Below are 14,220 nucleotides of genomic sequence, written 5' to 3' on the forward strand. Positions count from 1 at the left end.
TACTGTATACGCTGCCGCTCTTTATTATATTCTGTAAGTGCCTTGAGCATGGGAAAGGCGCTATATAAATAAAATGTATTATTTATTATTATTATGGTGTGTGCTCTGACCAAGATGTGTGTGTATATTTATTTACCTATTTATGTATTTAAAAAGCTTCTGTAAAAAGCCAACATTTTCCCCCTGGGACAAATAAAGTTCTATCTGATCTCAGTTATTTTTGCACTAGCGCCCATCAAATTCTGCTTATAGCACAGGGCCTCGGGGAATAAACGAATAGTTTTCGGACCTCTTGGTGTCAACGAGTCCAGGAAACATAAAATCAAAACTAACTGATTAAAAGAACCTTTTGTCTGCGCGTGTTTTTAAAGAGTTATAAACTCTTAAACTCGCACATTTCTAGTTTAGAAGCTGAAGCAGATACAGAGAAAGGTCTGATGAAGTTTCTTTTTCTATGATGAGGTGCGCCCACGTCGAGAGCATCGTCGCTAACCAATAGGCTCGCCTCTTAAGGCAGCAAGAGAAAGAAAAAAGATGTGCAATCTAATCTGTACGAGTGAGTGTTAATGCCACAGTTCCTTGGAGGTCGTCATTAGCGGAGGTAAATAATGTACAGTACCTGATAGCCGAACAAAAGAAGCGTGAAACTGCCACCTTAGCAGAAAGTGAAATCCCTCTCCGGCGTGTGCAAGCGCAGCCCTCCCCGAGGAGACGCCAGCAGCGACAGACATCATCAGCTTGGATTCGAGTCTCGCGCTGCACACCTGGCCGTCATGTCCATCTTCCCGCTCTCACGTCCACGCAAACAGCGTAAGAAGAAAGTGCACCCAGGTGAGTTGCTCGTGGGCGACGGCTTAGCGCGCGTGACTGTGAGGCTGTCACCCTGGAAGCGTGTGAACGTTTAATTTATGTTCATAACGACCGCTTAGACGAGCTTTGAAACCGCAGCATGAAAACCGAACGAGTACCTGACAGCGCTAGACTTTCTGTCCACCGTTTGCAGCCTGTGGATTGTATCAAAGAATCGTTGCTATCGGCAGTTATCGGTAGAACGTAGCAATGTAAAGTGTTTGATGTTGCCAGGTTGATAGAGGTCGATCGAGGTAAAAGCTGTTGCAAGCCTTTTAAAATCCACGCGAAAACAGCACTGAATGATCTCTCTCTTGACTTGCTTTACGGCGGGTGCCGCAGTGACTGCGGGTGTTCTTTTCGGTTGGTTTTCTTCATTAGAAGTCACTGTCTGCTGGTAATGGAGCGTTTCGAAAAAAAAAAAATCATTCATTTCAAAGTATTGCCCTGCCTTATGCCTCTTTGGCACGTATCTGCTCAGTGAAGGAAGTTACTTGTTACATTTACATCCTTCAGTTCCCTTGGGCTGTGTTTCTCAATGTGGCGTCCGTGATAAATGTCGAGACGGTCGGCAAAATAACTTTTACAATTTGGTGTATAATTAGTAAAATCACGTATACTTGGTACTAACGGTCCGGTTATTCTCTTGTTTTAAACAGTCACCACAAGGCATCCGATTAGAGTGCAAAAATAATGCCCTTTATTAAACACTATAAAAAAGCGTTCACTGCGGTGGGTTGGCACCCTGCCCGGGATTGGTTCCTGCCTTGTGCCCTGTGTTGGCTGGGATTGGCTCCAGCAGACCCCTGTGTCCGTATTCAGCGGGTTGGAAAATGGATGGATAGAAGAAGCGTTCAACATCGTACAGACTTTCCAGACTGCGGGGGCGCGTGTGGATGTGGCGGCAGCAACGTATCTCACAAAATTGCACACCATAGTGTGTGTGTGTTTATTTATTTATATATCTGTAAAAATCCAAATTTCCACCTGGGACTTATATCTATCTATCTATCTATCTATCTATCTATCTATCTATCTATCTATCTATCTATCTATCTATCTATCCCAACAGCAACACGTCTGCATAATACGACACCGTGACTGTGACAGCCAAGTTAGAACTTTTTCCTTCTTTTAGGTTTTCTTGCTTTATAGTCGTTCTGGTGTACTGTATGTCCGACCAAAGTGTGTGTGTATTAATTTAGTTATTCATTTATCTGTTTATTTATTTAAGTAGCCTCTGTAAAAAGCCAAATTTCCCCCTGGTGACAAAGATCTATCTATCTATCTATCTATCTATCTATCTATCTATCTATCTATCTATCTATCTATCTATCTATCTATCTATCTATCTAAACACCGACAGGCAATCAAAACCAAACCAGCTCTGTCTTGCACTTCAGGTTTTTAAAGGGGAATACAGTCATCTGGAAGGCTAAACTTTTTAACACATGCTGAGACCCCTTGCACCAAGCATAAGCATACAACGCTTACATTCTGAGCCAATAAAAATGATTGTGAAGCCCCGTGTCTCTCATTTTGTATACTGTTGTCAGTCACCTGAGTGTCAGTCACTCATGACTCTGCTCAGTCGCACAGATGCTAGTTAGCTGGTTAGCTAGGCCAAAAAAAAACTTTTAAGTAACTGCTAGATTTTTATGTCAAGCATCAACATTGTCATGTGAAAATAAGTCAATATCTACTAAAAAAGGAAAATATAATTACTGAGTATAGAATTTGGCTTTGTGAGTCCTCATTCTCAGCACTGACTGTTATCAAGACAAAGTACAGGGGTCGATTGCATGTGGAGGATGGTCTCAGAGTCTTCCTATCATCCATCACTCCCAGAATTGAGAAATTATGCAGTCAGAAGCCAATGCACCCATCTCACTAATTTACCCTGTATTTGATAATTGAAGGTTTATAAAAAATGTAATGTAGTGCAGGTCTAAATGTAAACAATCTGGATAGGTGTTTTACTTTCAAGAGTTGCATTTTATGTTAATAAATGATTTGTTTGGTGTTTATAGAGGGGGTCCATCGTTTTTTTTTCCCTTCAAAGGTGTCCCTGGTCTGAAAAGTCTGAGAGTCCCTGCTCTAGGGTCGATTTGAAACTACTAAAACTAGTTCAGGCATTTAAGACTGAAAATGTAACTGATTCTTTTGTTAACTAGCTCTTTATAAACATCCCTCCATTTGTGTTACTTGCTTATCCAGAGCAGGGTTGTGGAGCAACTGGAGTTTATCTTCTCCTTCACCAGATACAGGTCAGGAACAACACCTGGACATGGTCACAGTCCACCGTAGGTTGAGCACACACGTACACTGTGTGGAGAATTTATCTATGCCAATTCATCTCACCTCGGTATTGTTGGACTGTTGGAGGAAAGACATGTAGACACATGGAATATGTGGGGAACACCCAGGAAACTAATTTCAGCCTTCTTATTGCAAGGCAGTGTGGGAATTTGAACATGAGATGGCTTTTCCAGGTTGCCCACAGAGTAGAGTAATTATAGAGTGGTTACCCACTAGAGTAATGGGAAAGAAGACCCTGCTGTAAAAAGAGCAAAATGTCTGATAATGCAAGCCAAACCAATAAGTCAAGACCCTTATCTTGCTATTTTTTATTATCACAACACACCATTGTAAGTCTTAGACATCCTGCACAGCTGAGTAGGAGGACAAGAATACTTCCACCTATTACAACATTAAACTCAAAAAATCATTTTAATTGTGAATAAATATTTCTATTTGTATTAATGAACACAATAAAATTTATAGTTAGAACATTTCCGTCTATATCAGATCTAGCAAAATGCCCTCTTTAAATTTAGCTTCACACAAACCCAGATATTTTTGGCACAAATACATAAACTAAGCTTAATATGAAGCAGTGGTAGCAGCACTTTATCTAGATCCATGATGATGTTTTCGTAACTAAACTAGCTTTTTTTTCCAGCTTCCCATTTTTTCTGAACTGAAAGTAAGTTCTTGGCTCTGCTGTCCCACTCACAGAGAAAACTGGAAATTTTACATGCCCTGACTGCTGACCCAGTAAAATGCACAGAATGTGCAGCTATACTTGCAAACTTATTAGCAAATAAAATAATTGTTTTGCTTTAAACATAGATTTTAGTAGCAGTATATATTGCATTCTAACATATTATCATTAAAATAATTATTGCTAATTAATTATAGTGCAAGAACAATAAAAAAACTATATTTGACAGCTACATAGTTTTTATTTTTGAATTCACCACTCAAAAATATATAAAACTAATATAATAAAAGTTTACATTTTTTTCAGTGTATATCTGTGTGATCTTCTACAGTCAAAGGTTAATCAGATTGAACAAGGTCTGATCGAGAACCTACAAGGACAAGCAAAATATTACAACAGGAGTACAAAGGTCATGGATAAGCTAAAAGAAAAGGTGACACTGTTATGTTGTAACCTGTTCAACCAAATATGATCTGGAAAAAGGCTACAGTCTTGAGGCCTGTCAACAATCGTTCATATGAAGTTTGGCTTGACACTAGAAGCATTCTGAGGGGAAGTCGTTGCCACCTCAGATGGGCCATAACACAAACATAGAAGGCCAGTATGAGATGGATGAGTTAAAGAGATGAACAGAGACCATAGATTGTCAAAAGGTTCAAGGCACAACACAACACTAAAACGTTCACCCAACAGTCTGAATCTTACTATCATTTCATGTGTATTATTAAGCCCCTTAAGTGACATGGGTGAGAAAATCTTGATGAAAATTCTTGATGAGAGAATTTTTTTTTATTGGAAAAAATAAAAATTTGGTGGGAGGGGTAAAATCAATATGACACACTTCTTTCAGAAAAGTATGTCCAGTTTAGTGTAGGGATGAGGAGACATGAAGATTGACAATATTATAAGAAGATACACAAGCCTGCGGTGGGTTGGCACCCTGCCCGGGATTGGTTCCTGCCTTGTGCCCTATTTTGGCTGGGATTGGCTCCAGCAGACCCCCATGACCCTGTGTTTGGATTCAGCAGGTTGGAAAATGGATGGATGGATGGATACACAAGCAACCCACATGACAAGCTGACCGAGACATGGCACATGAATACAGTAACTGCATAATGCTGACACCCAATCACCTTATGGTCATTCTAAGCATACCTTCCAGCGGTCCGCAGCCCACAGCAGAGCTGTATGTTTGAACCCGGGTTGGGTGTTTGTGACTCACAATCACAGTCTCAGACATTCTCACAGCAGATACAGTTTTTCAGTCAATTTGATGCTGTGTTTACATGTTACTGTATGTTTCAGTATCTTTGTTGTTTGATTGTGCTGTCTGCTGTGAGGGTTTGGGGGAAAGGTGGACACAAGCCACTGCATATCAGCAACACAGGGCATTAAACAGTACTGGAAGGGATGCCAGTCAGTTGCAGGGTTAATTTACGAAGAGAGGGAACATTTAAGATTGCCTAACAGGGAGTATTTGAGAATGTGGGGGAAAATTAGCATATGCACATAAATCCATCACAGACAGGGAATGAGCAATTGTGTTATTAAAAACATGAGCAATGAATATGTGAAGCAGCAGTGCTAATGATTGCACCACCAGGCCATTTCATTCTAAGCATAGTAGTCTAATTACTTCATTTGTCATTGGCCCCTTGCTCTTAAACACTCTTTCATTTTTTTAAATTATAGAGATATTAAATTAGTTAATATAACCCTTGGAGAAATGACTGTATTTGATTAAATTAAAAAAATGCCTAAAGTTGTCAGAATTCTAGTTGAGTATGGTGCATAAATATTTAAATTATTCTTGTGTAACACACAAAAAGGCACAACACTGACAAAAAGCAGTCTAAAAGAAAGGAACCTGCTTAAACTATTTTTTCCCAGTGGTAAAGGGCAAAAAATAACCAAACTTACTTTTAAATCTTTTTATGTGGCATAAAGCAGAAAGATTTAGAGGAGTGACTCTGAAGCTTGGACATAGGAGACTAGCAGGCCCTAGTCCTTATCAAACATGCCATTGCAGTGTTTGTTACTTTATCTTTTTAATAATATAACAGTTTAACGAGTATTTGAGTGTTATATACACAAAAGGTATTTAGTTTTCCTAAACTAGCTTGAGGACAGCACGGTGGCACAGTGGTAGCACTGCTGCCTCACAGTAAGGGGACCCGGGTTCACTTCCCAGGACCTCCCTGCGTGGAGTTTGCATGTTCTCCCCGTGTCTGCGTGGGTTTCCTCCGGGTGTTCCAGTTTCCTCCCACAGTCCAAAGACATGCAGGTTAGGTGGATTGGTGATTCTAAATTGGCCCTAGTGTGTGTCCTGCGGTGGGTTGGCGCCCTGCCCGGGATTGGTTCCCCGCTTTGCACCCTATGTTAGCTGGGATAGGCTCCAGCAGACCCTCATGACCCTGTGTTCGGATTCAGCGGGTTTTAATTCCTGTGTTTTTATGATGTGCATTTATTTATTATGAAAGGTTTTGGCATATTATTAGCAAGTTATTGTTTCAAAAGATCATGTGTATTTAATGCTTAAATTAGCTTCTCATTTTTAGCATTATGTGACTGTGTTATTTAAATACAATGTAAGGCACAAGCCTAATTAAGTTAATCTTTTATTGCACATTCCTTATTTACATTGTTATGTAATGGGATGCTAACGCTGCACAGAGTGCCATATCACAGGCACAGTCAAATGGCTGCATTCACACTACATGTACACTTTCTCACACATGGCTAAGTTAGAGATGCTAATCAACTAAACCAGCACACTTTTCTTATGTGAGTGAGAAACTGTAATTTGTGGAAAGGTGTCAAGAAAAGACACCAAGAAAAAAGTGATAGTATGTAAAATCCTCACAGACTTTGAATGAACGAGGATTCACATTACTAATGTATGAATATGAATACATAGTCACATGAAAAAGTTTGGGAACCCCTCTTAATTCTTTGCATTTTTGTTTATCATTGGCTGAGCTTTCAAAGTACCAACTTCCTTTTAATATATGACATGCCTTATGGAAACGATAGATAGATAGATAGATAGATAGATAGATAGATAGATAGATAGATAGATAGATAGATAGATAGATAGATAGATAGATAGATAGATAGATAGATAGATAGATAGATAGATAGATAGATAGATAGATAGATAGATAGATAGATAGATAGATACTTTATTAATCCCAATAGTATTTCAGCAGTGACATTAAGTTTATTGGATTAACAGAAAATATGCAATATGCATCATAACAAAATTAGACAGGTGCATAACTTTGGGCACCCCAACAGAGATATGATATCAATACTTAGTTGAGCCTCTTTTTGCAAATATAACAGCCTCTAGATGCCTTCTATAACCTTTGATGAGTGTCTGGATTCTGGATGGAGGTATTGTTGACCATTCTTCCATACAAAATCTCTCCAGTTCAGTTAAATTTGATGGCTGTCGAGCATGGACAGCCTGCTTCAAATCATCCCATAGATTTTCACTGATATTCTAGTCAGGGAACTGTGACGGCCATTCCAGAACATTGTACTTCTTCCTCTGCATGAATACCTTTGTAGATTTTGAACTGTGTTTTGGGTCATTGTCTTGTTGGAATATACAACCCCTGCGTAACATCAACTTTGTGACTGATCCTTGAACATTATCCTGAAGAATTTGTTGAATTCATCCAACCCTCGACTTTAACAAGGGCCCAAGTCCCTGCCCCACACCATGATGGAACCTCCACCAAATTTGACAGTAGGTAGCAGGTGTTTTTCTTGGAATGCAGTGTTCTTCTTCCGCCATGCAAAGCGCTTCTTGTTATGACCAAATAACTCCATTTTTGTCTCATCAGTCCAAAGCACTTTGTTCGAAAATGAATCAGGCTTGTCTAAATGAGCATTTGCATACAACAAGTGACTCTGTTTGTGGCGTGAGTGCAGAAAGGGCTTCTTTCTCATCACCCTGCCAAACAGATGTTCTTTGTGTAAATTGCGCTGAATTGTAGAACAATGTACAGATACACCATCTGCAGCAAGAAGTTCTTGCAGGTCTTTGGAGGTGATCTGTGGCTTGTCTGTACCCATTTCTCACAATCCTGTGCATATGCCACTCCTGTATTTTTCTTGGCCTGCCAGACCTGCTGGGTTTAACAGCAACTGTGCCTGTGGCCTTCCATTTCCTGATTCCATTCCTTACAGTTGAAACTGACAGTTTAAACCTCTGAGATGGCTTTTTGTAGCCTTCCCCTAAACCCTGAGACTGAACAATCTTTGTTTTCAGATCGTTTGAGAGTTGCTTTGAGGATCCCATGCTGTCACTCTTCAGAGGAGAGTCAAAGGGAAGCACAACTTGCAATTGACCACCTTAAATACCTTTATATCTCATGATTGGACACACTTGTCTATGAAGTTCAAGGCTTAACGAGCTCATCCAACCAATTTGGTGTTGCAAGTAATCAGCATTGAGCAGTTACATGCATTCAAATCAGCAAAATTACAAGGGGACCCACATTTTTGCACAGCCAGTTTTTCACATTTGATTTAGTTTCATACAACTAAATACTGCTTCACTAAAAATCTTTGTTCGGAAAAGACCTCAGTACTCAGATGTTCCTAGGAAATGAAAGACATACAACTGTTATCTTTTTTATTGAAAGTAAATTATTATGCAGGCTGAGAGGGGTTCCCAAACTTTTTCATATGACTGTGTGTATATATATATATATATATATATATATATATATATATATATATACTGTATATATATATATATATATATATATATATATATATATATATATATATATATATAAAATACATATTGTATTGTACATTTGTTTGGGTATAGGTTAAACTTATTTGTTAGCATCATCTGGAATACCACCACATGCATATTTAAGCCTGGCAGAGAGAGGAATGTTTCAGTTTGATAATATTGTTCTTGAAGTAAAGATTCTTTGTAAGTACCGGATTTTCAGTTATGGATTATTGTGGCTCTGCTTCTTGACTAAGGATTTTGATTTTGGACTAGCTCTGTTTATTCTGGGTGGAACATGGGAATACCCTTTGCTCCCTTTTGTATGCTTTCTGAAAATATTTATGTTTTGCAATAAATGTTCCTTATTTTTTAAGAAACCTTTGATATTTTTTTTGGAACCTGAGGATTTTAACAGTTTCCTCTTCTGCCTTCTGTTTTCTCCAATAGTGTAATGAGGCATGACCTTATCTGACTATTATAGTTCCTGATGCCTATAGGCAGAAAAGCCTGAAGCTCCATTATGGAGACATAGGCCTTAGGTTGATGGTAATAAAACAGAAAAAAAACGTGAACAGAGTGCCAGTCCATCATAGGCCTCACCTGCACTCACTCTTGCAAGAGTTGTCACCCAAGGCAAGTTTTTAAGGTATACACAACTTTAGAGGGAGTTTCGGTTTGATCCACTTCAGTTATAGATTGTGTTTGAGTGTTGTCATATCAGAGAACTAGTTTGTTTCAGTCATATTACATTTCAAGGAGAATATTTCACAGTACCTTGTTCCTTTGTTTTTTTAATAGTTGTTTAATCAGTAAAAAAAAAAAAGTAAGAAGAGTAATACTTATTGTTGAAGATCAAGTGTTTTCTTTCCTTTCCTGAAAAGCATGGTCTGCATTAGTGCATTCCTAAACCCAACTAATTCTTAAAAGTAAAACCATTAAATTACACAGCTGAAAAAAGGCAAAACACACTTGAACAAAAAATACAGGAAGGATGAATGATGTTGAAAATACACAAGCACAAAAGGCAAATGTACCTCAAAATGTAAATAAATTGGTAGTTAATAAGAAAACCTATAGCGATTCCTAATTGGTCATGTAATGATTTTTGATGTTTTGTGCGTATTATTATTAGTTTAGGATAATTTGGAATATACAAGTGATTTATTTTTTGTTATTTAAGATCTATTTTATAACGTGGTTATTGTTATGAAACTTGAGAGTTCAGAAATATCCCAAAAATGCCCATTAGAGGGGATATTACCATTTAACCTTGGCTAGTTAGTACTAAGGACAAACACAGGATCTTTGTAGATAAAAATATTTATTATTCAGAAATATGCTTGAAAAAAAGTAAGCTCTGTGGAGCACAAAAGGCAATAAGGAGTTGCCAGCAAAGGCAATTAATAAAGTCCCAATACAAAATCCAAGAGTCGAATGTTACAGAAACAGAGTACAGGTTCAAGAAATCCAGCAAATCACATTAGAAACATTCTCCACACATTCAAACACATCAACTGCAAGGGACTGCGGGATGGCCTCGCCATTCTAAGTTGCCTTGTGGTGATGGGTTGGTGGCTCTGCGCTTCAGGGAAGCACCCACAAAACACACAGTACAAAGGACAAGATGTTTTAACATAAGGAAACTACATCAACAAAGGAATTAAAAATTAGCAAGACAGACAAAAATGTCATTTAATCCCCAGCAAGGGGAGAAACCCTGGCTAAAACACAACATATTTTTGGTTTCCATTTTTGTTACCCCGTGCATTTTTTTCTAGCAGTGCATTCCGTTGCCATCATGTGAATCCAGAAAGCAAGTCATGATCTTATTAACCAGAAAGTATTTAAAGTGAAGATGCACTCCCCTGGCATCCAAGACTCAGGAGTTCAAATCAAAAGATTTCATGGCGGTAGGAGTGTGTGTTTTATATAAATTTAGGTAAAACAATTTCTCTGTCAATTCTTTTTTTTTTAACTTAAATGTCTGGTTGACGTATTAGGATTAGTTTCCTCTCAATTTTGTTTTGGTTAATGGTCTGACCCCAGGTTTCCTCTGATAAAGACTGTTGCTTGGTCTTTTCCAAAAACACAAAATTATTTACTGCATTCCTTTGAAGCAAAACAGGTCAAAAGTGCTGATGATCTTAGCCATGTTCAAGTAATCCTTTGGTAAGGGAAAATGTTTACTATGACATTGTGACCATGCCTGCTCGGTGGCATGAGTCTGCAGTCTTAGAAAAAGGTTGATTTTAAATGTGAAGGAGATTGTGATGGTATAATTTTAGGACTTTAGTGTTGCTTAATAAATAACTGTGTTATTCTTATATTCTGGCACATCCAATGGATAAGCCTAGCTAATGAGGACACACAAGCAGCAACAAGGGGTAGGTGTCAAAGTGCTTTTATTAAGACCATCAAAAAAAATCGTCCAATTAGTGCAGTGCTCAAAAATGCTCAATAAATAATCCCAGAAAAACGTTGAACTGTGGAGGTTAAAAACAAATAAAAATCCATTAAAACGAGGTTAAACATTCCCAGGCAGGCAACTGTCCTTTCAAACTCAATGCTGGTGCACCCTTTTAAAAATGGACATCACTTCGGCTAACCCCAAATGGGACCTTGCAGCTAAAGAGAAGACTAATCAGCAGTTCAGCCAAACTTCTACGCTTGCTTCTAGGCTTGGACCCCTGTGCCATCCGTGGTCCCGGCAGGGCACTATGCTAAATCTTTGACTCCCGCTGCCATGCTTGTGCCCCTGCAGTCTATGGCTACCTGCTCAGGACACCTCACTGAGCCATCCAATTCCCCTGTAACCCCCTTTGCCTTTCTCCTGGCCTTACATGGAGTCGATCCAACCAAGCAGCGTGTCAGTCACTCCAGCTCCCTGATCACTCAGGTGGAGGAGCCTCCTTCAGCCCCTGAGCTTCTGCCGCATGTTTTCTCAAGGGACTTCCTCCCATCTACCTGCCTTCTCTCACTCTGTCTCACCCACTCACACCAGCTTCCTCTGCATCCTGCCTTCTCCTCTCCCATGTTTTAGTCTTCGTTCTTTTGCCTATTCTCTGATCCCCTTTCTTCTTGCTGACCCCCCCTTATATGCATTTGTGGGCACAGCATCTCAATCGCACACTGCAGAAATCAGATGAAGCAACCGAGACAGACCGCGCACCCTCACCTGCAGATGCATCTCGCTTCAATTACCTCACCAACCTCCCACAGCTGTGCGAGCATCCACCCCCATGGAGACTGAACTGGCCATTCAATTATTTATTTAAAATGGACCAACTACTTAACTACAACCCGCTATCCCACATTTGGTCACAGGGGTGCAGAGTTTTTATTATACAATAAATGAGATGTGTCATTCCCATATAGTTCTTCGAAGTCTGTGCCTAAAAAATTAAGAGAGTATTGATTTACAAGCATCCATCACTAGGAAGATTTTTTTTTAATTGTCATTACTAGTTTAGTTTATCTTCATAATATAAAAAAGCATAGTATGCCCAAAGAATAGCCTGAAAAACATTTCAATATTTTTTACTGTACTACTGCTTTACAGTTAGTTACAGCAAATAAGATTCTAGAATATATTGATAATGTCTAGTAATTTGTGGCTTTAATTTGTTGCTTGCATGTTTTTATTCCCTGCCTTGCAGGATTATTTCAGGCTGGAGATCTGCATACTACTGACAGCACAACGCCTTCAGGTGAGAGATTCCATTTTCAGAGTGTTGCTATGGTGCAGGGGACTCCTCTTTTGTAAAGCACACTTTCGGGAATTGAGAGCAGCTAAAGTAGAATGACACATAAAGTCCATCCTTATTACTTTTTTCAATGGCCTCTTACTAATTATAAGAAAAAAAAAATAAAACCTCTCAAATCTCGGCTATGTAGTAATATTTTGTTTTCTGAAGAATTCAAAGCTTTGTTAAGCTTAATTATGCAGAAACCCATCTATCCAAGTATATGTTGAAATGAAAAAGGTTGCATTTAGTTGATAAATTTACATCAGGTTTAACTAGCTTTTATATAAGCTTGCATGTTCATTTGAAATATATATTTCTGTTATTAGGGATTTTCCTGAGGAACTTTGTTGTTTTATAATGAATAGCTATGTATGATGTTCTGTAAGCCTGGAAATTTAGAGTACTGATGTATTACTTTATTGAAAGCAAGGATTGTCAAAGTGCCTAAATACAGTTGCAAAAGTCAGGTTTGTCCTTTTGAAGATTGACCTGTTTTCAAAATAATGAATAATTAACAAACTATCGTTGAAATGAAGATAGCTGTTGATGTTATTACTCATCAGTTGTTGCTGCACCCATCTGTCATATTTCCAGTAGAAGGGTCATTTACTCTACTCCAGGCTTGTAGAAAAAAACGTTGTAACCTTGCTTGTTATTCAATAGCATAATAGAGTATAACCAAAGTTAACTTTCCATTTCAGTGCTACTGTTGTGCCAGAAAATACAGTTTTACTTTTTGAGTTACTGTGTTGTGTTGGCAATATAGTTCAACTAAAGACATTTACAGTATATACAATGGTAAAAAGCATTTGTGTTTATTAGTGTGGAAGATGAATTCCAGTTCAGCAGACTTATTAGAATGGCAAAAAATGCTTTGATAAATGCATTTTTAAGTTTAATTGAAGATTGTGTAAAAATCCAAAAAGAGATCAATTGCAACTGAATAAAAAATGATCAAGTATAGTATGAAGAGCAAAATGAACATAGCATTTAAATAGAATGGGCAATAACCCAGTGTTTGTATTGCCAGATGTGTTTTTTTCCTTCTTTCCTTCTTTCAGACATGCATCTTAAAAAGCAGTGCTATGAAGAAAATGAGTAGGGTTACATCCTGTGAAGCACCCATTATTTGAGAGCATATCTAAAACAGCTAGCATCAGCTAAGGCATGATGAAAAGTAGCAAAACAATTGATATTTACTTAAAGTCCATGATTTGTAAACATTCTTGTAAAAACAAACAGTAAGCCATACACATAAAAAGTCAGCAAATGGTATCTAAAAAGTGCTTAATAAAGACAGATTATACATAGCAAATTACCAAAAATAATAAGTTACTAAACAAACATATAATTACAAAGTACAAACATGATGGTTAAAGAAGACTAAAATCACAATACTGAAGGGACTCAGATGATGACTTTTGCAAAGCTCGGTGGTACTCATACTAGAGTGAAACCACATGCTGAGCTCCCACTGTTTGTTTCCCCAGTTCCTCTTATCAAATGATTACTGTCTTATTAGAGAGCTATATAGCACCTGACACAGACAGTAGAGGCCTGGATCAAATAGCAGACAAAAAAGGAATTGGAACAGTGGCCCAAACCAATTCCTGACAACTTTGGATTCATGTAATAAAAACTGGGAAATAATTTGTGAGGCAGATGTTAATGTCACCTTTGAAGTCCATATAGGGCTTAATTTCAGTATGGGATATAGAGAATTAAATCTATTGTAAAATTGTACCAATATCTAGATTGCAGGGATGATTAAATGAGCTGCTTTTTATCATTACAAAATATTTTTCTAGTTAGTGTTCGGAAATTGTGTTGCCCTGATATAGACACACATCTCTCTAAACATGCAA

At 38.1% G+C, this 14,220-nt stretch overlaps 1 protein-coding gene across 2 annotated transcripts in view; it reads left to right on the plus strand.

Moving 5' to 3' along the window:
- Nucleotides 1-496: 496 nt before the first annotated feature.
- Nucleotides 497-14,220, plus strand: part of LOC114647280 (protein transport protein Sec24A-like) — a 62,822-nt gene continuing 49,098 nt past the window's right edge. Inside the window, exons 1-2 of one of the 2 annotated variants that reach the window (XM_028795944.2) lie at nt 497-831; nt 12,266-12,316. In XM_028795944.2, coding sequence (XP_028651777.1) covers nt 774-831; nt 12,266-12,316 — 109 coding nt within the window. In that variant the 5' untranslated portion in view covers nt 497-773. The remainder of the gene's footprint in view (nt 832-12,265; nt 12,317-14,220) is intronic. The other variant, XM_028795943.2, reaches the window with a different exon arrangement.

This window comes from Erpetoichthys calabaricus, chromosome 2 (assembly GCF_900747795.2).
Source record: "Erpetoichthys calabaricus chromosome 2, fErpCal1.3, whole genome shotgun sequence".
NCBI lineage: Eukaryota > Metazoa > Chordata > Cladistia > Polypteriformes > Polypteridae > Erpetoichthys > Erpetoichthys calabaricus.